The sequence below is a fragment of the Colobus angolensis genome, unplaced genomic scaffold (genome assembly GCF_000951035.1).
Source record: "Colobus angolensis palliatus isolate OR3802 unplaced genomic scaffold, Cang.pa_1.0 Scaffold69, whole genome shotgun sequence".
NCBI lineage: Eukaryota > Metazoa > Chordata > Mammalia > Primates > Cercopithecidae > Colobus > Colobus angolensis.
Window position 1 is genome coordinate 9,175,630 of NW_012120598.1, and position 24,564 is coordinate 9,200,193.

A 24,564-nucleotide genomic window follows, 5' to 3' on the forward strand; every position below is an offset into this window, starting at 1 on the left:
AGTTTGCATTTTGTTTGAGAACAATTGAATCTAATTTTTGAACTGAAATATACTAATTACCATCTCATGAAGTAAAAAATATCCCTTACAGAATATATATAACAAATGGTCATAGACAAACGATTTTATAAAATTGAAATAGGCTTGGTGATGTAAAAAAAAAAATGTAGCTATGAAGAATTGATTCTCCTGTATTTCTAACCCTGATGCATAATTATTATTAAATGCCAGGCATTGTAAGGGTAATTTTATATATATTGCATATATTTTACATATATTGCATTTACTTATGTCACACAACATGTGGAGCAGAAATGCAAATGCGAATTTATGGGTAAAGAAACTAACGTTCCCAAGTCAGAATGACTTGTCCAAGTGTACTAGGATTCAAGCTCATTTATTTTTCCATTGGTTCTTGGAATCTTTTCACAGCTACTTAAAAATAGGTTGAAAATGGTACTCCCTTACAATGTGATAAAGTTTTATTTTATTTTATTTTTATTTTTTCTTGAGATGGAGTCTCGCTCTAGAGCCCAGGCTGGACGGCAGTGGCGCCATCTTGTTTCACTACAATGCTGACTGGCAGGTTCAAGCGATCTCTTGTCTCAGTCTCTAGCAGCTGGAATTACAGGTACGCGCCACCACGCCATGCTAATTTTTGTAGTTTTAGTAAAGACAGAGTTTAGCTATGTAGGCCAGGCTGGTCTTGAACTCCTGACCTCAGGTGATCCACCCACCTCGGCCTCCCAAAGTGCTGGGATTTCAAGCGTGAGCCACCAGGCCTGGCCGTGTTCAAGTTTTAAGTCAGTACTTACTGAGGGAAAACTGATCAGACTCGAATTAGGTTTTAAAAACAATATATCACAAGAACACAGAGCTTTCTAACCCTCTAGTTCCTTGCAGACTATCTACAGAATAGAAGGAAGAAACTAGTGTTTTCTTATATGTGACAGAAAAAGACCATTTTGTGCAATGTTAATGTTAATATGAACAAATGCCAATAACCAAGGAGCTTATACTTTGTTCAGAATGGCTTATTTAAAACAACACTAAGAAATTAATCCAAAAATATGTAATAAAGGATATAAGAATATGACAAATGGAATGAAACAGGAGTACACAGATGAAACAGGGTTTTAGCCAAGTTAATGAAATAGAAAATCTTTATTGAGCTAGAAGCATTTGAAATGGAATTGAAGTGGAACTGGAAATATACTTACTCCATTGACAGACATGGGGACCACAGAAACAGAAAATAATTTGGGAGTCATCACTCTAAGTTAGATTTCAGTCATTTTGAATTACTGCCATTTTGTTTAGAAATAGACACACACAGGCATCCTGATGCCCATGAGAATGATAAGGACCAGACATAGATATTTATTTGGTATTCCTACATGTAGAGGTGATATTTGGAGTTATGGGATACATTATACATACAGAAAGAGAGCTGAGGAGGAAACACAGAGAGTTAAGATGATACAGGGTCTTGGAAGGGGATGGTAGAATGTCATTAAGGGAACATATAAACAGTATCACATTCTCCAAGATGGTTTGAGAATTTGAAAACTAAAGTGAGACATGAGATTTGATCAACATAAAATCTCTCAACTGAAAAGAGCAGCTTTAGTGAAGCATAAGCCAAAAATAGAAGAGATTGAGCAATGAGGGAGGAAGTTGAAAGTGGAAAAAAAAATACAGATGGTTGACTGTTCTAGATTTTCTCAATAGAAAGAGCCAGATTTGAAAAAAGAGAAAAAACACCAGTATACAAAATAAAATGTGACATTACAGGAACATTTAAAAGTGAAGTTTCTTGAATTTTAGGTACATAGAATTTCAGGAGAATTTTAATATTTAAAAAATAGATTAAAAGCCTTTGTTTTTTAATTTTGAAAAATAAATCTCAGTTGGCATATGGGGTTTCATTATGAGAAAAGTAATGATTACTTCTGCCTTAGAATCAAAAAAAATTTCTTTTATAATTAGATTATTAAAATATTTGCCAAACTAATAATTATTCACCAAACTAATGTTTAGTTTATATTTTAAATAAAATATATTATTTGCCAAACTAATTTTTATCTCATTGGTCTCCCCATTTGTTAGCATTGATGTTATGAAATGCTTGTGCAAGGTTTTGTTCTTATTTCTCAGAGATTGTAGACCTTACTCTCCTTTTCTGAGTAATCCAAACTTTTCTGTAAGAAGCCAGACACTAAAGAGTACAAACTGTAGATGTGGTTCTTTGGGGAGTAATTGCAAGGGTGGGATGCCTTTTGTTCCTTTTGTTTTCTAAAATTGTGTTTTGGTCATTTCTACATCCATTCTATACATGGACATACAGTATGCTTCTGGCTCCCTCAAACTCCTGAGATCTTATCAACTGTAGAGTTATTTACTGAACAGTTCATAATTGGAGTGAAATAATTGTAGATTTGTAAAGGAAGTTTAAAATTGCATGGCCCATGGTTTCATTTTTACAGGCAAGGAAAAAAAAAACCTCTAAAATGGATGTCTTCTTCAGTTACAAATGATAAAATGTAATAAGAGGATTTCAAACACCTAAACCCATCAGTTAATTCTAGCTAAGTCTGGTCATTATGCAGTACTTTGCACGAGTTTAAGCTGCCATTGTTTATAGTGTCTTATCAGTAGTCTTTATTGTTCATGGTCATACCCAGGGTGAGTGTCCATAATACCTTGCATTTGAATTATGGTATTACAGGTAGTAAATTAAATTTTCCACTGAATTAATTCTATCAAAATTACTTTATTCAATGAAATGAGAATTGGGAAAAGTCAGCAATTTTTCAAACTTAAAAAGTAAATTAGAGAAAATATTTTAAATTAGGAAAGCAATTTGCTTTGTTCCTAGCAAAAATAAAAATAATTCTGTTTAAAATTTAGAGAATATCTTGATGATTTCACTATGTTTTATGGGTATACGTATTTTAAGACAAGTGGTCATAGATAGAAATATTTTTTAAAATTTTATTGTCTAGTTATAATGTATTCTAATGAATAACTCTTTACTGAAGTGAGGGAATTGGTCCTAAGGTTACTGCACTCATTTTCTGCATAAGTCAAGCGGTGTCATGACCCTGATAAATAGCCCTCTTTGGATTTGTGCAGATATGCAGCAACCTAAAAGGACTGCATGTGAAAGAATGAGGTACTTTTAAAATTTCACTTCATAAGTAAATCTAGATTCTTTAAAAAGCTCACACAAGTTATTACTGATTTGTTGTTTAAAATAGTTTATCTTGCAAATATATTAATTCTCTTTCAATGAATCTACAAAATTAATACAATCCCAGTAAAAATTGTAGCATTTTTAAAATTTGGAATTGCAAGTCGGTTTAAATGGACATGTGAATCAAGACTAGCAAAACAATCTTGAAGAACAACAAACTTGGAGAACTTATTCTATCAGTTAGAAAACAACTATGGCAAAGATTTAGAGATTAATAAAGTCTGGCATTGGTGAAAGGATAGAGAAGGTTGAAAATGGAATAGAATAAGAACAGAAACAGGCCTATTTGAATCCTGCCGTTTGAGATGTCACAACCATGGCACTGCTATTAGTGAGAAAAGAATGACATTTTCAATTACTGGTGCTATTTTCTAAACATAGTGTAAAAAATACTAACTGAAAAGTGTGTGGAGTCCTAACTCAGGTATATTGTATGTCTAAAGGCTCAGGATAGGCAAATATTTTAAAAATAAGATAAAAAAGAGACAAATTAAAATCTTGAACTACATTAGGATCAGGCACTTCTGTTCACCAGGGAAAACAATTTTTTTTTTTTTGTTTTTGTTTCTTAAGACAAAGTTTTGCTCTTGTTGCCCGCTTAGCTAAGTTTTGTATTTTTAGTAGAGACAGGGTTTCGCCGTGTTGTCCAGGCTGGTCTCGAACTCCTAACCTCAGGTCATCCACCCACCTCGGCCTCCCCAGAGACAACATTTTGGCGGTTAAAAGAATCCACAAAATAAGAAAAGAAGTTATATGTTAAATTATATTTCATATGCAAATATTTTATTATATATATAATTTTCATTATACCATAAAGGTTTATCTATACTCATAATAAATTGTATATACATAATTTATATGTATAGCCCAGGTTGTGTACGTAGAGCATGTTGTATAAAAGAACACATCTGCATATCAGTAAGGAAAAGAAAGACAACCTAATAGAAAATGACTAAAATGCTTAAATAAGGACTGTAAAAACAGACAAAGTCATTATAAAATGATAAAGGGATTGGTGTAAAAATAGACAAATAAGGTCATTGCAAAATGATAAAGGGGTTAATTAATCAAGGGAATATAGCAATTATAAACATGTATGCACCCAACATTGGAAAACCCTGATATATAGTGTGAATAGTATTTGACCTAGAGAGAAAGATCCTAACAAAACTGTAGCTGGGAACCTCAAAACCCATCTTTCAGCATTGGACAAGACATCCAGGCAGAAAATCAACAGAGAAATATAAGTCATAAAATATACTATAGACCAAATGGACCTAATGAACATTTAAAGAACATTTCATCCACGTTTTTAAGAATACACTTTCTTCTCCTCAGCACATGAAACATTCTCAAGGATAGATCATAAGTCAGGCCACAAAATAATTCTTGAAAAATTCCAAAAAATTGTAATCATGTCAACCATATTTTCTGACAACAGAAAACAATAAACTAAAAGTCAATAACAAGAGGAACTTTGGAAGCTATAAAAACACATAGAAATTAAAAAATATATATGCTCCTGAATGACCATTAAGTCAATGAAATTAAGAAGGAAAATTTAAAATGTCTTGAAACAAATGATAATGGAAACACAACATACCCAAACCTATGGGATTCTGCAAAATTAGTACTAAGTGGGACATTACAGCAATAGACATCTACACCAAAATAGCAGAAAAACTTTAACTAAATAACCTTACAATGCATCTTAAAGAACTGGAAGAGCCAAAGCAAACCCAACCCAAAATTTTCTTCTTAGTAGAAGAAAATAAATAACAAAGATTGAGTGGAAATAAATAAAATTTAGACTTAGAAAACCTAAAGATAAAGAAGTGATTTTTTTCACAAGATAAAAAAATGATAAATCTTTAGCCAGACTAAAAGACACATGATTGAAATAAGTAAAATTACAGGTGAGAAAGGAGACATAAGAACTGATATCACAAAAATTCAAAAAACCATGGCTGGTCACAGTGACTCATGCCTGGGAGGCCCTGGGAGGTCACTTTGGGAGACCAAGGTGGGCAGATCACTTAAGGTCAGGAATTCGAGACCAACTTGGCCAGTATGGTGGAACCCCCTCTCTACAAAAATAGAAAAATTAGCTGGGGATGGTGGGGCGTGCTCTTCGTCCCAGCTACTCGGGAGGCTGAGAGGCAGGAGGATCACCCGAACCCAGGAGGTGAAGGCTGCAGTAAGCCGAGATCACACCACTGCACTCCAGCCAGCCAACAGAGCAAGGCTTAATCTCAAAAAAGAAAAGTCATTAGGGAATATTAAGAGAAACTATATGCAAAATGGGAAACTAGATAAATTTCTAGACACATACAACCTACCAAGGCTGAACTATAAAGAAATCCAAAACCAAAATAAATAATGGGATAGAAGCAGTAATACAAAATCTCCCATTAAAGAAAACTCCAAGACCTGATGGGGTGACTTACGAATTCTACCAAACATCAAAGAGGAACTAATACCAATTCTACTCAAACTCTTCAAAAATACTGAGGAAGTGGGAAAACTTCCAAACTCATTCTATAAAGTCAATGTTACCTTAACATTAAAACCAGACAAAGACACAACTAAAAAGGAAAACTACAGGACTACAGGCCAATATCTCTGATGAATGCAGAATGCAAAAATCTTCAACAAAGCATGAGCAAACTGAGCTCAACAACACATTGAAAATATCATTCACCTTGATCAAGTAAAATTCATCCCAGGATTCAAGAATGGTTTAACACATGCAAATAAATAAATGTGATACATCATATCAACAGAATGTAAGCAAAATGATGTGTATAATCATTTCAATTTATGCTGAAAATACTTTCGATAAAATGCATCAATTCGTGATAACAACTGTCAAAAAACTGGGTATACAAGTAACATAGATACTTCAAGACAATTAGAGCCATATTTGACACATTTACATACTGAACCAGGAAAAATGGAAAGTCTTTCCTCTAAGATCTGGAACAAGACAAGGATGTCTACTTTCACCACTGGTATTAACATAGTACTGGACATCCTAGCCAGAGTAATTAAGAAAGATGAAGAAACAAAACGCATCCAAAGTGGAAAGGAAGGAGTCAAATAATCCTTCTTATGATGATAGACCTTATATTTAGAAAATGCTAAAGACTCCACCAAAAAACTATTAGAACAAAGAAATATATTCAGTAATGTTTCAGGATACAAAATCAGCATACAATAATCAGTAACATTTCTACATGTCAACAGGAAACAATTTGAAAAATAGACCAATAAAGTAATCCCATTTATAAAAGCTCAAATAAGTTGAAATACCTAGGAATGAACTTAAGCAAAGAAGTAAAAGATCTCTACAATGAAAATGATAAAACATTGATGAAAACTTGAAGATGACACAAAAATTAAAAGGTATTTTATGTTTGTGGATTAAAAGAATAAATATTGTTAAAATGTCCATACTACTCAAAGAAATCTACAGATTCAATGCAATTCTTATCAAAATACCAATGACATTCTTCACAGAAATAGAAAAAGAAGTCATAAAATGTATATGGAAACACAAAGGACCCAGAAGAGCCACCTTACCTAACTTCAAATTATACTGCAGAGGTATAATAAACAAAAAAGCATTTTACTGGCATAAAAACAGACACACAGACCAAGTGAAACAGAATAGAGAACCCAGACACAAATCCAGGCATTTACAGTAGAGTTATTTTTAACACAGCTGCCAAGAATATACATTGGAGATAGGGAAGTCTCATCAATAAATGGTACTGGGAAATCTGGACATCCATATGTAGAAGAATGATTGCAGACCTCTATCTCTTGCCATATACAAAGAACAAATAAAAACAGAATAATGACTTAAATCAAAGACCAAATCTATGAAAGTATTAGAAGAAAACATGGGGGAAACACCTCAAATCATTGATCTGGGCACACATTTCTTGAGTAATACCCCTCAAGCACAAACAAAGCAAACACGGACAAATAGGGTCACACCAAGCTGAAAAACTTCTGACACTAAAGGAAACAATTAACAAAGTGAAGAGACAACCCACAGAATAGGAGGATATGTTTACAAAGTACCCATCTGACAAGGAACTAATAACCAGTATATATGAGCAACTCAAACAACAGAAAACAAAACAAAACAAATAATCCAATCAAAAACGAGCAAATGATCTGAACAGACATTTCTCTCAAAAGACAACATACAAATAGCCACAAATATACAAAAGATGCTCAGTATCATCAGAGAAATGCAGATCAAAAGTCTCATATATCATCTCATCCCAGTTAAAACGGATTTTATCCAAAAGACAGGCTATAATGAATCCAGATGAAGATGTGAAGAAATGAAAACCATTATACACTTGTGGATTAGTGGGAATGTAAATTAATACAGTCACTATGGAGGACAGCATGAAAGTTCCTCAAAAAACTAAAAATAGAAACTACCATATGATCCAGTGATTCCTCTGCTTGGTATATGTACAAAAGGGATTGAAGAGACATTTGCACTCCCATGTTTATTGCAGCAATATTCAGAATAGCTAAGATATGAAATTGACCTAAGTGTCCATCCGTGGATGATGAATGGATGAAAATTTGGTACAAGCACAGTGGAAAATCATTCGTGGAAACATTGATGGAACTGGAGAAAATTGTTAAGAGAAATAAGTCAGTTGCGGAAAGAAAAATATTGTGTGTTTTCATTCATATGTGGGAGCTACAACAACAACTTAAACTCATGGAGAAAAGAATAATTGTTACCAGAGGCTAGCAAAGGTAACAAGGAAGGGGGAATGGGGGATTAAGTAGGAACAGTTAATGGGTATAAAAATACAGTTCGATAGAATGAATAGGATTCCATATTCGGTGTCACAATAGATTGACAATAGCCAAAAATAATTTATCACATATTTAAAAATAACTAAAAGAGTAGAATTGGAATGTGTTGCTAGCACAAAGAATTGATAAAGGTTTGAAGTGATAGATACCACAATTACTCTGATTTGATCACTACATATTGTATGCCCGTATCAAAATATCCCATAGCCAACAAGTATAAACTCATTTATGTAAAGTACAAAAACAGGAAAAACTAATCTATGCTGCTATGAAGTCAGGATAATGCTTAGCATGAGATTAAATAGGGACAGGAAAGGAGACGTAAATAATAAAGTTCTTTTCCTTGATTTGAGCATTAAAAATGGGCATGCTTAGCTTGTCAATATTTATTAAACTGTACACTGATAATAGCTAAGCCTTTTTGAATATTATACTTCTGTGAGAGTAAAAATGTTAAAACAACTAGCAAAAATAGAAAAATATGTTAAAAAAAGATATCTATTTTGGCATATATTTTAAAAAGCAAAAACTTTCAAGTAAAAACTTTTCAAATAAAAGTAGTATCTTTAAAATTTAAGGTGTAAATGACACCATGGAACAAAATTATATGATAAAGCAAAGACAAATGAGTCTATAAGACAGTATGAGATCTTCCATGCTTCCCTATATGCATAGAAAAAGAATAGAAATTATTCAACACTAAAAAAGAATCAGTCCTTGAAATACAAAACATGAATGGTCTTAATACAACATTTTTGAAGATGTCAGATACAGAAGGGTAGACATCGTACGAATCCACTTATATGAAGTTCCAAAATAAGCAAAAACTATCTGTGGTGAAAAATCAGTAATAGTAGTTGCCTGGGTGGGGGAGGTTAATGTGGGTTGACTGGATAAGGAAATGAGAGAACTTCCAGAGAGTGGTGGTAAGGTTCTGAATTGTGATATGGTTTTGCGTTACACATATAAAAACATTTGTCAAAACTCTTCAACTGAAACATTTGGTGCATTTCATTCTGTGGCTTTACTTAAATAAATGAAAACACATTTTAGACTCTATGTAATGATATGCAAGCTGAATTATGTGGGGGTTATGTGTTGATTTTTTGAAATTCAAGAAAATATAATGGATTCAAGTATGAATAAACATATGACAAAATATCCCAAAATGTTAATTGTGGAACCCACCTTGTTGGTATATGGTTGTTTGTTGTAAAGTCTTTCAGCACTTTTGTATGTGTTAGAAAAAGTATGCAGTGGACAGGACTTAAGTTTAAAAATAATAGTAAAGGGAATGCCCTGAACTCTTAAGACTGTTTATTTTTTGATTGCTGTGTTTAACGCACACATGTACATGTATACAAACCTACACATAACACACAAATGTGTGTGCATATGCTTGTGTAGGATTTCCTGTGCTTGCTGAATTTTTTGCATTGATCATATTCTACTTTCAAAATTAGATCCATAGCTATGTAAAGACAAACAAAACAAAATGGAAATACTAAAACATCATAATTTCCCTTTTACAGGACAAAATAATTTTCTAAAAAATCGATCTACATATTTTCTTGAAAATTATGTTCTGCTTAAGTAAATAGAACTACACAGAGACCTCCAAATTCTAAAATGTAATTAACTTTTGATGAAATTTTAGAATAGTATATTCAGAATCTGTAATATTGTATTTTATAGCACATATAATATTTTCTATACAAAAAATCATGAAGCCTGTTGTAGTCACACCTTACGTTTGTAGAAGTTGCCATAATTTTGTTGTTTTTAACTCAGTTCAATTGAGTTTTTAGCTCAGATTATTGTTGAAGCCTTTCTTTTATTTAATATAAACAAAACCAGTGGGGTAAATCAAAACAGAATACATTTGCACAACTGTCCATCCATCTATATGTTTAAAACCTATAAATCATGGCAGTGATTCTTTTCAGTGAAGCTCCCATTTTGAGGTTTAATTTTGAATAAACTGTTGTCAAAGTCACTTTGCTCTATGTTATATTTAAGGATACATAGTTTTAAGGTCAGAGAGCAGGCACTGCAGTGTCCAATGTTGCATAATCAAACTCTATCCTACTTCAAAAAAAGCCCTCAGGTAAAGCCCTCAAGCTTGACTGTGGCACTTGTTGAATATGACATGATGTAGATGCTTGATACTCACAGGTATGCAGCTTTTCCTTCTTCGAGTTCTTTACTTTTGCCACTGGAGCCACTTTTCTTTCCACACATTCTCCTAGTGATGCACATCAGCAACCCACATTGCCGAATAAAGAAGCAGCTGACGTCTGTTACCACAAGAATTAGAAGAAGTGCAGCAACTCCCAGGCCAATGACGGCTCCAAGACCAAGACCATTAAAAAGCGTGTCTTAAAAAGCAAAAAAAAATAAATAAATAAATAAAAATAAAGTATTAAACCCCTAAATTAGAAAATATTAGATGATTATTTTTAAAATAAATCTTATCCAATAATTCAAGAGACAGAATAAAGTCATAGTAACTGGCAGAATTCAATTTCATGATTGTTGACTCCTATTCCCTTGTTTCAAATAATATTTTAAGCAATTGATATGTTAATTCTGTGACTAACTTTTTCAAACTTTTTTTTTTATTAACAAAGAAAAAGTGTCTAAGTACTTCTTTTTTTAAACACAGTTCTTGAATCCCTGTGGGAAAGATAATGAATATTATCATATCCCTAAACGTACTTTATCAGAAAATGACACCCATTAATAGATCGTCACAATGTTAAAAGAAAATTATAGTCAAAACTTCTGCGAAAAGTGTTAAATAGATCTTCTGTATGAGATTATGTTAGTTTTAAAAGTTAAACTTGTAAATGGATGGTTCTGAGCGCTTTGCTTTACCAGAGAATGTATTTAAATATACCTTTCTATGAGTATTGTAGGAATCATCATTTTGCAAGAAATGGATTACCTGTATTTCTTCAGTTAATATTTTAACAAATAGATTAGAGGCAGCTTTTCATAACTATGGTATTTATGACCCTTTGTTAGTTCCTATCATGAGAAGGTAGGAGAAGATGGAAACCTCTTTTCTTTGGTATATGGTTGCAGGAAATCCCAAGATATAAAGAAAGTAACCGGGAAAGAGGCGAATGGGAGGAAGGTGAAGCATTCTGACTGATAAAATTGAAATGTCAAGTGCAGCAAGTAGTAATGAAGATGAATCAAGTGTTACGTGTTTGTAGTAGAATCTGTGGGTAGACTCCACAGCTATAACAATATGGATCAGAAAATAAGGACAATGAAAAGAAATAAATTAAACTGATGATAATGTATTATCTAGAAGAAAAAGAAACATAATTTACAGGCATTCAAAATGATTCTTAACACATATGTTAAGAATTAGCTTGCATAACGGTTTAGTTTTTTTTTTTTTTGGTGAAATGAAGTCTCGCTCTGTCTCCCAGGCTGGAGTGCGGTGGCGCGATCTCGGCTCACTGCAAGCTCCGCCTCCCAGGTTCACGCCATTCTCCTGCCTCAGTCTTCCTAGTAGCCGGGACTACAGGTGCTGCCACCACGCCCGGCTAATTTTTTGTTTTTTTAGTAGAGACGGGGTTTCACCCAGGATGGTCTCGATCTCCTGATCTCGTGATCCACCCGCCTCGGCCTCCCAAAGTGCTGGGATTACAGGCGTGAGCCACCATGCCCGGCCGAGTTTAGTCTTTTTAATGACAAAATACATTTATTACTCAGCATCGTAGCTGCATGTTCAAACATGTAACTGATGTGAAACACAGGCGACAGATACAGGTATAGATGTAAATTTGAATTGTGAGAAAACCACTCCTGAAAAAATATGTACATAAAACAAAGTTTTCCTATGTGATATTTTTAAACTTAGGTTTAATATTTTAATAATGACTTGAAGAAATAGTGATCCAAAGGAATCAGAACAACTGCTAACATACAAAAGCAACCACTAGCAGGTCGACTTTGAGTATGTCAGACTTGACTGAATACTAGTTCTGTAGGATGACTGAGTGTCATGTCTGCATTATTTTATTTATTTTTCCAAAAATAGGTTTAAGTTTTTTTTTCTTATCATTCTAAAAGCAAGCAGCTCGGTTTTGAAAAAAAATATCATTCAATTTGTGACATAGTGGTCTGGCACTTCACCCCGGCAACTTTGTGGTTCACATTTGCAAATATACTTCTACAATGTCATCATGATATGGCAAATGAGAATTGCTTAGGGACCGAATTAACAAATTTAGAATGTTCACGTCCAAGAAACTATAATTTTTATTGAAACTATTTGTTTCTCATGAAGAAAAACTAGTAATAAACACAAGGTAGTGTGGAAAAAAATGTATTTATGTCAATTTCAGTATCTCCTTTCTATACCAAATTTTAACGTGCTACTTAGATGGTGACAGTTTAGTAAAATTGCTTAGCTAGTATCTGGGAATATTTCTGGTTTCGACAGAACTATTATCTTTGCACATGAAACTGCTTGAGGAATGACTAGAGAAAGAATTGTATTTTTTCAGCCATGGGGATTTAATTTTTCTTTTTATTTTGCAAAATCTCAATAAACAAGTGTAGAATGAGATTCTAAAGATTAGATATCAGTTTTTCAAAGGTATATCTCTATGCATGATTTTAAAAAGAACTATTTCCTCATGCTACAAAAATAATATATCAAGCAAACTAGGATTTCCATTTGCTGTTAAAAAAATCATGATATGTATTTTCTTCCATTATCCATTTCCAAATATAAATGATTCACTTCTGAATCTATCATTACAATACAGTGAAGTCAACTTGCCTATGAAAAATATGTGATTTTATGAAAATACAATATTTTCTTCAATAATCAAATGTATTCATTTTAGATATGTTGCACATTACTCAACAACTAAAGCTCAGGAAAAAAAATTGTAAAAAAATATATAATTGTGGTTTAGCCCTGGTGTATACATTTACTTGATGATCCTATTGGTTTGAACTGATCACTCTTCTGCTACTTCATTGACGCTCTTTGTCAATGTCTGCATGTCTGTGAACATGCAGACATACTTCTAGGCAATAGATCCTATAGATCAATGACAATATATCTGATTTATTAAACAAATTCCCATTTACCTTTCCTAAGTATGAAGAGTCTTGCTTTGTTCTTAAAAACACTGCATCAGGAGTAAGAAATGTCTGGTTTCATCACTTACCATCATTAACTTTTGGGGTAAGCCATTTAATATCTCTAAGACTGAAACACCTCTTTATTAAAATGGAAACAGTTATAATAAAAATAGCAACCAAAAATAGGTCACAGGTATGTTGAGAAGATTGCTGTGAATGTGGTAATGTACTTAACCTCCAGCACTTACTGCCCAAAGTTAAAATTTAACAAGTATTGCTTATAATCATTATTTTAATATTATAAAATTCTAGAGAAATGATATTTAAATTAAAAATTATCTAATGTTAAACATTAAACTATTCTGTAAACATATCTTTTCAGCAGTAATCTAAAGTAGAAAAGTATCTCATATTAAGTAATGATTATTCTCTTGAGGCTACAGTAACTGTTTTTTTTTAATAATTCAGGTTTGGCTAGTTAGCTTTTAAATGACAAATACTTCATTCTGTGACCTTTGTAGCATTAAACTAGTATAATGATGTGCTACACTTTTAACTTTAGAAAAGCGTTCAGAAAAATTATATACATAAAACATCTTCATTTTTTTGGCTTAAACAAAAGAGATTTATTTCCTAACAGTTATGGCGGTTTAGAGTATGAGGTCAAGGTACCAGTATGATTGGATTCTGGTGAGGGCTCCTTTCCTGGCTTTGCAGACGGCTTCCTTTTCACTGTGTGATGACTTGTGGGACAGACTCTGAGAGAGCTCTCTCTTTTCCTTTTCTAATCAAGTCATTGATCGCATCAGATTAAGATCCTACTTTTTCTTAACTATAACTGCCTCCTAGGAGCCCTATCTTCTTATGGTGAAGAATTGCTAAAATATTAATGGCTAGTACTTTTTTCTATATATAGAAAGTTAAACTTTATAAGCTTATTACAATTTTTGTAGGTTACTCGAAGTTATTTTTATGAAAAAATAAGTATATTTTTGTCATTGCAGAGGATAGAAGTGAACTTCAAATAGGTTTATGTTGAAAATAGAATAAGATCTAGTATTTCATAGCACAACAGGGTGACTATCGTCAATAATAATTATGCATTTAAAAATAACTACAAGAGTATAATTGGATTATTTGTCACACAAAAGATAAATGCTTGAGGTGATGGATACACCATTTACCCTGATGTGATTATTACATACTGTATGCCTGTATCAAAAGTTCTCACGTACCCCCGTAATATACAAATGTACTATTATCTGAAAAAACAATTAAAAAATAGGTTTATAAGTTTTGTCTTTTGAAAGTTACATTATGTATATGTATATATATAATATATATATTAAATTTCACCTTGAGGATGTATTTAAATGCTTATACTTTCTTATATCTCATGAGATTAGGCCGTTATAACTCTAAAAGTTAAATATTCTAATTATTTTCTGTCACCAATTTACTCTGGCATAAAAAGTCCACCGTTTGTACCCTGGATATTTCACAGATAAAACCATAAGCACATATGAAATAACATCATTAAGATTTGGGAACTACTAATGATGTATTTTCACAATAACATCCAGAAAGTTCATTTTTATTAGTTAATTGTGGTTTTATTATTTAGCAAGTCAAACCTGAGCATAAGTAATAATTTAAATAATTGTAAATCCATTTTTTATTTTTAAGATCATCAGGATACTTCCACTTATGACTTATGGTGTAATTTTTATGGTAACTTTATGAGGTAGGAAAACAATATTATCAGTTCTAATTTAGATACAAGAAAACTGAGATCCAGAGAGGTCATTGGCCTAAGTCACATACTAACCCCTAAAATTAGAACTGTACAAGCGAATCACTAATTGACTCCCACTTGTGTTTTCTTTTTTTGAGATGGAGTTTTGCTCTGTCGCCCAGGCTGGAGTGCAGTGGCGCGATCTCAGCTCACTGCAAGCCCCGCCTCCCGGGTTCCCGCCATCCTCTTTCCTCGGCCTCCCGAGTAGCTGGGACTACAGGCGCCCGCCACCACGCCCGGCTAATTTTTTGTATTTTTATTGGAGACGGGGTTTCATCGTGTTAGCCAGGATGGTCTCGATCTGCTGACCTTGTGATCCACCCGCCTCAGCCCCCCAAAGTGCTGGGATTACAGGCGTGAGCCACTGTGCCCGGCCTCCAGGTTGTATATTTTTTATACTTCTGTTAGAGTCAACATTTTTTCTTGGATATTCACCTTTGAATAATGAAAAGATATGGATAAAATACAGTACAGCAAATACATTAAAATATGTATTATTCTTATAGAAAAATGTCAATATCCATATATCTTTACTATTAGCGGAGGTACAACTAACAACTATTTAAATGAAATACGTCAATATAAATTATTTATCTAACTTATATTCCTGCTTTAAGCTTCATCTTTACTGATAATTTTATATTGCTGTTATGAAAAGTGAGCTTCATATCATAATTGCATAAGAATAAATAATTTAGAAAACATAAAGTTACAAGTATATTTGGTTATATTTTACTATTAAAAGCAACTGTGAGAATCAGTTTCCCTCTGAGCTGCATTTTCTCTAACCTTATGACATTTGGAAATTGAGTTACTAAATCTGTTTCCCCATATCTTCATGTAATTGCATTCAAATTTTCAGCCACACATAAAATCAAAGTATTAAAATACGAGAAACCAAGCTTCATTCAAATGTCTTATATACAGCAGTCCCTCCTTAATCAGTTTTGCATTCTGTAGTTTCGGTTATCTGTGGTCAACTGTGGTCCAAAAATATCAAATGGAAAATTCCAGAAGTATACAATTCATAAAGTTTGAATTCCAGGCCATTCTGAGTAGTGCAATGAAATATCTTGCTATTCCTGCTGTCGTGACAGGGACACGAATTATCCCTTTATCCAGCACATCTGTGTTATCTACACCACCCACCTCTTGGTTACTTATGAGCTGTTTCAACGCTTATATTGTCACAATCTCAAAGCGTTCATGTTCAATAACCCTTATTTTACTTAATAATGGCCCTTTAGCAAGATTAGCAATGCTGGCAAGTTGTTGTAATTGTTCTATTTTAATAACAGCTATTATTGTTAACTTACTGAGCCTAACTTATAAAGTTTATCATAGGTATGTATGCAGACGAAAATCTGTGTATGTAGGGTTAAGTACTATCAGAGGTTTCAGGCATCCACTGAGAGTTTTGAAATGTATCTCTGGCTAAAGCAGGGATTATCGTATGTGTCTTTTCATGTTTTTGTTGTATAAATTAAATCCCAACTGGAATATTAAATTATTTGTCCATTAAATGTATTATATTTGATAATACTAGCTTTTCAAACACCACTATTAGATTCGTAAAACTAGCCATGCTTTTTGACGCCTTATATAGTTCAATGTTTTATTTAACCTTTTTCTATGTGCATGTATAATCCTCTCCAGGTAGATTGAAAATTAATTTCAGGACATGGAAAGCTGCAATAAAGACATGAAGAAAAAATTCAAAGAGTCCTAAGATGGTGATTGGTTGCTGTTTCCAGAATACTGGTAGCTATTTTCGTAAGAGATAATGTGGATGCAGAAGGCAAGTAGGTTAAGCATATGAAAAGAAAGAAAAGAGAAGACATTAAATAACTCTGATTGGTGTTGATGATATTACTACATATAATATCTTTCCACATTGGAGATAAGTCTACCTGACTCTTAATTATATGTTGTTACTTCGCCCTTTCTAGTACAATATACTCCCTAACATCAAGTGATACATGGAAAATTTTGGCATAAGTCTATAGCAAATACATACATATATAATGAGGAAAAACTAAAGGAGATTAAAAAAATCCCCTGCAACTTGAAATTCTACCTGGTGATATATAATCATGGGGGATGTTTCAGTTTGCTTTGTAGATTAAGGTCAATAGAAATGAATTCAACAATATTTTTGTGGAATGTTATGAAATGAAATTAAGTTCAGAATATTTTAAAACATACTCTTCAAAATTACCTCAAATTTGAATCATTTAAATAGTGGAACATTAATCCTACAATTAAATAAATTTGATACATTGATAGAACATTGAGAGAATTAATAACCATTCTTTAGAGTTTTAAAAAATATTTTTAGAAATTATCCATTATAAAGCATACCCAAAAAGTATCTTCTTTGAGAGGCATGTAGTTCAAAGTTTCACTAACTTCTATTCAAAATGGCTTGAGAAATACTTAATATAAAGTGTCAAAATGTTGAAAACATTAAATTTACTTAATATAGTCAAGCACAATAACTAGGCAAAATTTCTCTCATAAAATACTTCAGGCAGTAGAAATGTTTCCTCCAGGGGATATAGTGTTTGTAAATATTTGAAGAGTATCTAATTACTCTCATTTACCAATTTCTAGGAAATTTATTATCAGTGTTGGACTTCATAGGCATACTTCTTAAAATATTGCTGATTCGGATTTGAATAGTTTTGTAAATTACTGAAGTAAAACTACCATGATTATAATTTTTAATATTTGAATTTGGTATACTGAAACTTAAAGGGCAATTTCTCAAAAATTACAAGAACACAGTCAATTAGTCTTGTTCTGATTGCATTTCTGGTGTGGAGAAAGGTGGAGCAGGCATCTTTCTGCAGCAGGGCTCCATCTAGGTCAGAATTGTCAGCTACTTAAGAAGTCAAACATCTGGATAATCTAAAGACTTTTGCAGCTACATAGCAAAAAAATAGAAGGAACATTAATCCATGTATGCTTCACAAAAATTGATTGCCTAATAAAATAGTGCAGAATCAGAAGGGTTGCCAAAAATTTACTAAAATAGAATTAATAAAATTAATGTAACTCTTTAGAATTATTATACTTCAATTTAAGTCTACATTTACTTAGGAAGCATTATAAATTCCCTTATATAATTTCATCCACTGAATAACAAAAGACATGACAAAGGAGCTAAGGGATATGATATTTGTATTAACAAGGGTGTACTGGTAATAGTAAGAAATGTTGTCATCATTATGGCAAAAATTTTGCATTATGGAAGATACATTCTGAGATAATACATAGTTTTAAAGAAAAATGCATTACACTAATTTAAAAGCCAATGGACATTTCTGAGGTTTATACAATGCTTCTTGTTGTGTTATGTTAGGCAAGCAGTCTACCAAGATTACCTGTTCCTTATAGACCTGAATATTATATTAAATCGATAAATTAAATGTTTGTTTTGTGGCATTTTCCCTAGAATTCCCTTGAATATACAAAGAGTAAAATGTAGTTCAAAGAGTCAATGTGTAGTAGAATGTAGAAAGAACCAATCAAAGCAGACTAGACTGGGTGGGCAAAATACTGTTTAAAAATAATTTTTTTAAATTAAATGCTCACAGCTTTAAAAATGGTGAGGATATTGAGAATAAACTGTATTCATAATATTCCTCCAGTATGAAACCAAACAGCATCCTTTACATTTCTCAACAGAAGCCACTTGTCAAGAAATAAAATAGTAGTCTTCAACATTATGGAGTTGTGTAGAGAGATGTCTTATATTAATGAAACTTCCCATTTTCTACAGGGAAGACCACACTTGTTAGTCACAAACTTACTTACAAAATAATTTAAATGAGTTAAGATTCATTCATGTTTGGACTTTGATAGACTTCTCTCAGTTAAACTACATAGATAATTAGAAATATATGTATATATGTTATCTTTATATATTTGTGGGTGTTAACAAAAAAATTATTCCAAAATATTTATCTTTATATATTTGAAAGAACATGACTTTCAGTTCATATTTGCGTGTGTTGTAATTACAGGTATAAAAAAAGGAAAATGAAAATTTTGATTCATGCAACTTATAAAATTCACTGAATTTTATATGGAACCGCTGATAATAGCAATCTGAGCACAATGCAAAACTATTTCCATTTCTCTGAACAGGTTTCTCTTCTGTATCACGCCTGGAAGTGGGGGGGGGGCTCTTGCATTTTTGCTACCTAGAGTGCATCCCTAAATGGATAGATTTATTCAATTTGAATTCACATGAAAACTCCCCATTTGAAAGAAGTGTTTGAACTTTTGAGGTCTCCAATTTCTAGTCAATACTCTTTTAACTGCATCAATTAGAGAAAAAAGAGAAAAATCATTGCAAATTTCAATAGCAAGGATGATTAAAAGTAACATTTGACATTCATTCAAAATTAAAAAAAAAACAGCACACTCAAGAGCAACCATGATTGAATTTTATATTCTTCCTTCCTTCTAGAAAACTTTTAAAATTGTTTCCAGTATATGCCTAGAGAAGAGTATATGCTTCCAAGATGAGTGTTTTTATTTTAAATTATAAACAGGTAGTATTTTATAATATATGTTGAAATATGTAATGCACATTATAAAACAGATAAATAAAAAGATGAGTTAATATAAATGCACCTGGAAATTCTAACATTTTAAATCTTAAGGATGAATTATATTTTTCACCCATTTTGTGGCCCATGTAATACAATTGGAAATATCTACATAATATTGTTGTTTCATTCTCAGTTTCTTTACTGGTAGAATGGTGATATACATATCCAGTTATCTTAATGAAAATGGTCTTTTAGGCTCAAGCAGGAAAGTACTTAGGGAATTCCAAATCATTATACACATATGTTATCATTTCATTTGTTAAACCTATTATTCTAAAAACATTCAGTTTAGAGTAGCTTCTTGTTACTTGTTATTTGCTTAGTGTAATTTTTTTTAAAAAAACTAGACCTTCTCCACTTTTATCCAAAACCTTCCTAGATTTTAGCAAGTATAAACATTTTATTTTAAAAGTTATTGTTATTGCCCAGGCACGGTAGCTCACACCTGTAATCCCAGCACTTTGGGAGGCTGAGGAGGGTGGATTATGAGGTCAGGATGTCGAAACCATCCTGGCTAACACGGTGAAACCCTGTTTCTACTAAAAGTACAAAAAACTAACTGGGCGTGGTGGCACGTGCCTGTAGTCCCAGATACTTGGGAGGCTGAGGCAGGAGAATCGCTTGAACATGGGAAGTGGAGGTTGCAGTGAGCCAAGATCACGCCACTGTACTCCAGCCTGGAGTGAGACTCTGTCTCAAACAAACAAACAACAAACAAAACATTATTGTTTTCGTGTTTAATATGTTATCTTCATTAAGGCCTAAGGCTTCAGATCATTTCCATCCTTCTACTTTTAGCTATCCATTTTACTGTGACCAGAATCAATTTAAAAGTTTTTAAAATTTTTAATATTATTCCTTTTTTATTTGTTCACTTCTTATATAGCAAATTTTGTTTTTGGTCATTGCTGTATTCCTAACTGCCACTTTAAAATTTTTCTTCATCTTTTTAAAACTGATGTGAAGATGGAGGAAGTCCATATAATTTACAAATGCTCTTATTGTCACTCATGTATGACTTTGGCCTTTGCTCAGTTTTGAGATAAGGAGATACTGAGTTTTGGGAGGCATTCTCTTCTTCTATAATTCATTTTGCCTCTAGTACATTATTATGTCTTTGTGATCATTAACATATTTATTGTATTATTATTTTGTCCAATATTTTAGATCAATTCATCTTCATTGTAATAAAACATAAGATTATAACTTTTAAAAGATTGCTACAAAGTGAATCAAAATCACCTTCCCAAAATAAAGACTGTACTTCTTTTGTGTTCCAATCTTTTACTCCGGTATGTCTCGGCTCCCTCTGGGCAGCTCAGAGTATTCATGAGATTATAAAAAGGCATTACATCTTTCAGCGCCTTGACAAAATGCACTTACTAGCAACTTTTTAAAGTTCACTCAAGTTCACAGTCATCAGATATGAAACTGCTTACAGAAGTAATTGAATGAGAGCTGTATGGGTACAACATGTAATCTCCTGTATTTTTCAATGAATAATTTGAAAAGAAAAAGTATGTAATGCTAGTAATGGCTGTGATCGCTGTGAAAAGAGCATTGTTATCCATGAAGAGAAAACTGCAAAGAGTATCTTTTTGAGAGACTAAATTCTATAGAAGGAGTCTTGGAATATTAAAAATAATAATACTTAAAAACATTTAAAATCAAAATTGAATTATAGTCAGGAATACAGCACTTAATTTTATGAAATTACACCAGCTTAGGGATGTTGTGTGGCCTGTTGGAGGGATTTTTAGTTTTTAGAATCATGCAAACGTTATTTACTCTATTTTCACACAGGTATATAATGAGTTCATTGGAACTCTTTATATATCTAGAAATAAATTATAAAAGTTTATGTTGGAGATTAATATGCTGATGTAGATTGTATAAAATCATTTTACATAATTTTCCAGCTTTTTTGGTCCCTTACAATACTATTTAAAGCATCCACATAGTATTTGGGGAATCTGAAAACTTTAGATTTTAAAAATCCTAAGTAAAATTCATCAACAATTTTCAACATTACTTAAATATATAAGAAAAGGGTAATGTTTATTTATATATATTTTACATCTCAGGCTATTTTTGGTACCTTTCGATAAGGTCTTTTTAATGTACCATTTTATGTGTACTTTGCTGAACAGTCTTGATGTAGACATTTAATTACTTACTACCACATTTCTTTTCACAGAATGCTCATTCTTTAAGGGTTAGATATATGTATTTTCCAACACTTATTCTTCAATACCCAGTCTCCATGCTCTAATCATTTTGAATGTTTTATCAAAATGTTCTGTTACACATATAAATAACTGTTTTGTAAATAAATTCAATGGCAATCGGAAATTTTCCTTCAAATCACTTCAAAATCCTAGGAAGTTTATCAGGGATTCGGAACAGTAAAAAGGTAGCACTGATAAACCATATCGTTTTATTTGATTTTTTCTTAATATCTGATTCAGGGCAAGAAAAAGTTGCTGATTGAGAATATTTGGTTAAAAACAGGGGAACTGTAAACAAGTAGATTATATGAATGGCATTTGTAATTGTAAAACTGTATACCTTTTAGAATTTCAACTTTTATTTTTGATGCAGGGGGTATATGTGCAGATTTCTTACATGTGAGTATGCATGATGCTGAGGTCTGGAAGTCGTATCACCCTGATAGTGAGCATACAGCCTGATTGATGGGTAGTTTTTTAACCCATACCCCACCCTCTAGTAGTCCACAGTGTCTGCTGTCCCCACATTTATGTCCATGTGTGCTCAATGCTTAGCTCCCAGTTATAAGTGAGAACATGTGATATTTTGTTTTCTGTTGCTGTGTTAATTTGCTTAGGATTATGGCCTCCAGCTCTATCTATGTTGCTGCAAAGGACATGATTTCATTATTTTTATGGCTGTGTAGTATTAGATGGTACAGATGTGCCATATTTTCTTTATACAATCTACCACTGATAGGCACCTGGCTTGATTCCATGCTTTTGCTCTTGCACAGAATAGAAAACTCAAAGTAAAGCCACACGCCTACAACCATCTCACCTACAACAAGGTCAACAAAAGCAAACGATGGGGAAATAACTCTCTATTCAATATATGATGCTGGGATAACTGGCTAGCCCAACACAGAACATTTTATCTGGATCCCTACCTTTCACCATACAAAACTTAACTCAGAATGGATTAAAAACTTATATATAAGGCCTCAGACTATAAAAATCCTGGAGGACAACCTAAGAAATATTCTTCTTGACATTGGCCTTGGCAAGGAATTTTTGGCTAAATCTCCAAACGGAATCACAACAAAAACAAAAATAGACAAGTGGGACCTAATTAAACTAAAGAGCTTCTGTATAGCAAAATAAATGGTCAACAGGGCAAAGAGAAAATCTACAGAATGGGAGAAGATATTCACAAACAATGCATCCTACAAAGGTCCAATATCCAGAATCTATGGGGAATTTAAATCATTTAGCAATAAACGAATAATCTCATTAAAGAATACACAAAGGACATGAACAGACACTTCTCAAAAAGAAGATATACAAGTGGCTCTTAAACATATGAAAAAATGCTCAGCATCATTAATCATCAGAAAAATGCAAATCAAAACCACACTGAGATAATATCTCACACCAATGAGAATATCATTTTAAAAAGTCAAAAAACAACAGATGCTGGTGAGGCTATAGAGAAAAGAAAATGCTTCTACACTGTTGATCGGAATGCAACTTAGTCCAGCCACTGTGGAAATCAGTCTGGAGAGTTCTCAAATAACTTAAAACAGAACTACCATTTGACCCAGTAATCCAATTACCAGGTATCTACCTGAAAGATGCAAATCATTCCACCAAAAAGACACGTGCACTCATATGTTCATCGTTGTGCTGTACTTTCTTGAAGAGCATGTTTTCATATATATATTTTTTATATATACATATTTCACATATATATACACACACGTACACTCGGTAATGTATTGGGAAGAGTAAGATATATCATTTAGAAATTAATATGCAGTGTAATTTATTGTTTACCTCTTGGCAAAAAAAAAAAAAATAATGTGAGGTTAGCAGATTGGAGGGAGAAGCATATAAATTAGTGGTCAATGGTCAAGGGAACATAATAAAGAAAATAATGTTTGAGATGATTTTCAAGAATAAGAATCAGCTTCCCATGTGATGTAAGGAGTCCATTTTAATCTGAACATGGCTTGAATAAAAAAAGATGTATGAAACTGTGTGTGATTCTGAGATTAGAAAACATATATGGATATTAGAGGTGATTGGTGGGCGTTGGGATTTTAGTGGTGAAGGATGCTGTTAAAGAAGTTGGAGTTTGCAAGTGAATTCAGTAACAAATAAATAGATCAATCAAATCAAAATTGACAAACAGCACCAAAAACAAACCAGAAATTGTGATCATTTTCCAACAGATGGTAGGGAGTTATTGGAGGGAAGCAGAATCTGCCGCAATCGTTTGGAAAGAGCCAGAGGAGGCCTGGGCTATGGTAATGACTGTTAAATGTCTGTCCAGTCTTCCTTCTCTCCTATTCCACGCCCATTTCCACACACCATATAAGAATAAGAATTCCTTGGATAATGTTTGGATTGAAGAGGTGATGAATTAAATAGACTCAGTCTCTTATATGTGATTAGTTATTGAATTAACATTACATAATTAGGGTCTATCGGTATATTTTAAAAATAGAAACTAAAAGGCCAGGTGTGGTGGCTCACGCCTGTAATCCTAGCACTTTAGGAGGCCGAGTCGGGTGGGTCACGAGGTCTGGAGATCGAGACCATCCTGGCTAACACGATGAAACCCCGTCTCTACTAAAAAATACAAAAAACTAGCCGGGCGTGGTGGCAGCGCCTGTAGTCCCAGCTACTCGGGAGGCTGAGGCAGGAGAATGG

General features: G+C 32.8%; 1 protein-coding gene across 3 annotated transcripts in view; it reads right to left on the reverse strand.

The window, feature by feature from the left end:
* Window positions 1–24,564, reverse strand: part of NCAM2 (neural cell adhesion molecule 2) — a 552,904-nt gene that overhangs the window by 17,815 nt on the left and 510,525 nt on the right. For all 3 annotated transcript variants that reach the window (XM_011926523.1, XM_011926524.1, XM_011926525.1), the window contains one exon: window positions 10,284–10,488. In XM_011926523.1, coding sequence (XP_011781913.1) covers window positions 10,284–10,488 — 205 coding nt within the window. The remainder of the gene's footprint in view (window positions 1–10,283; window positions 10,489–24,564) is intronic.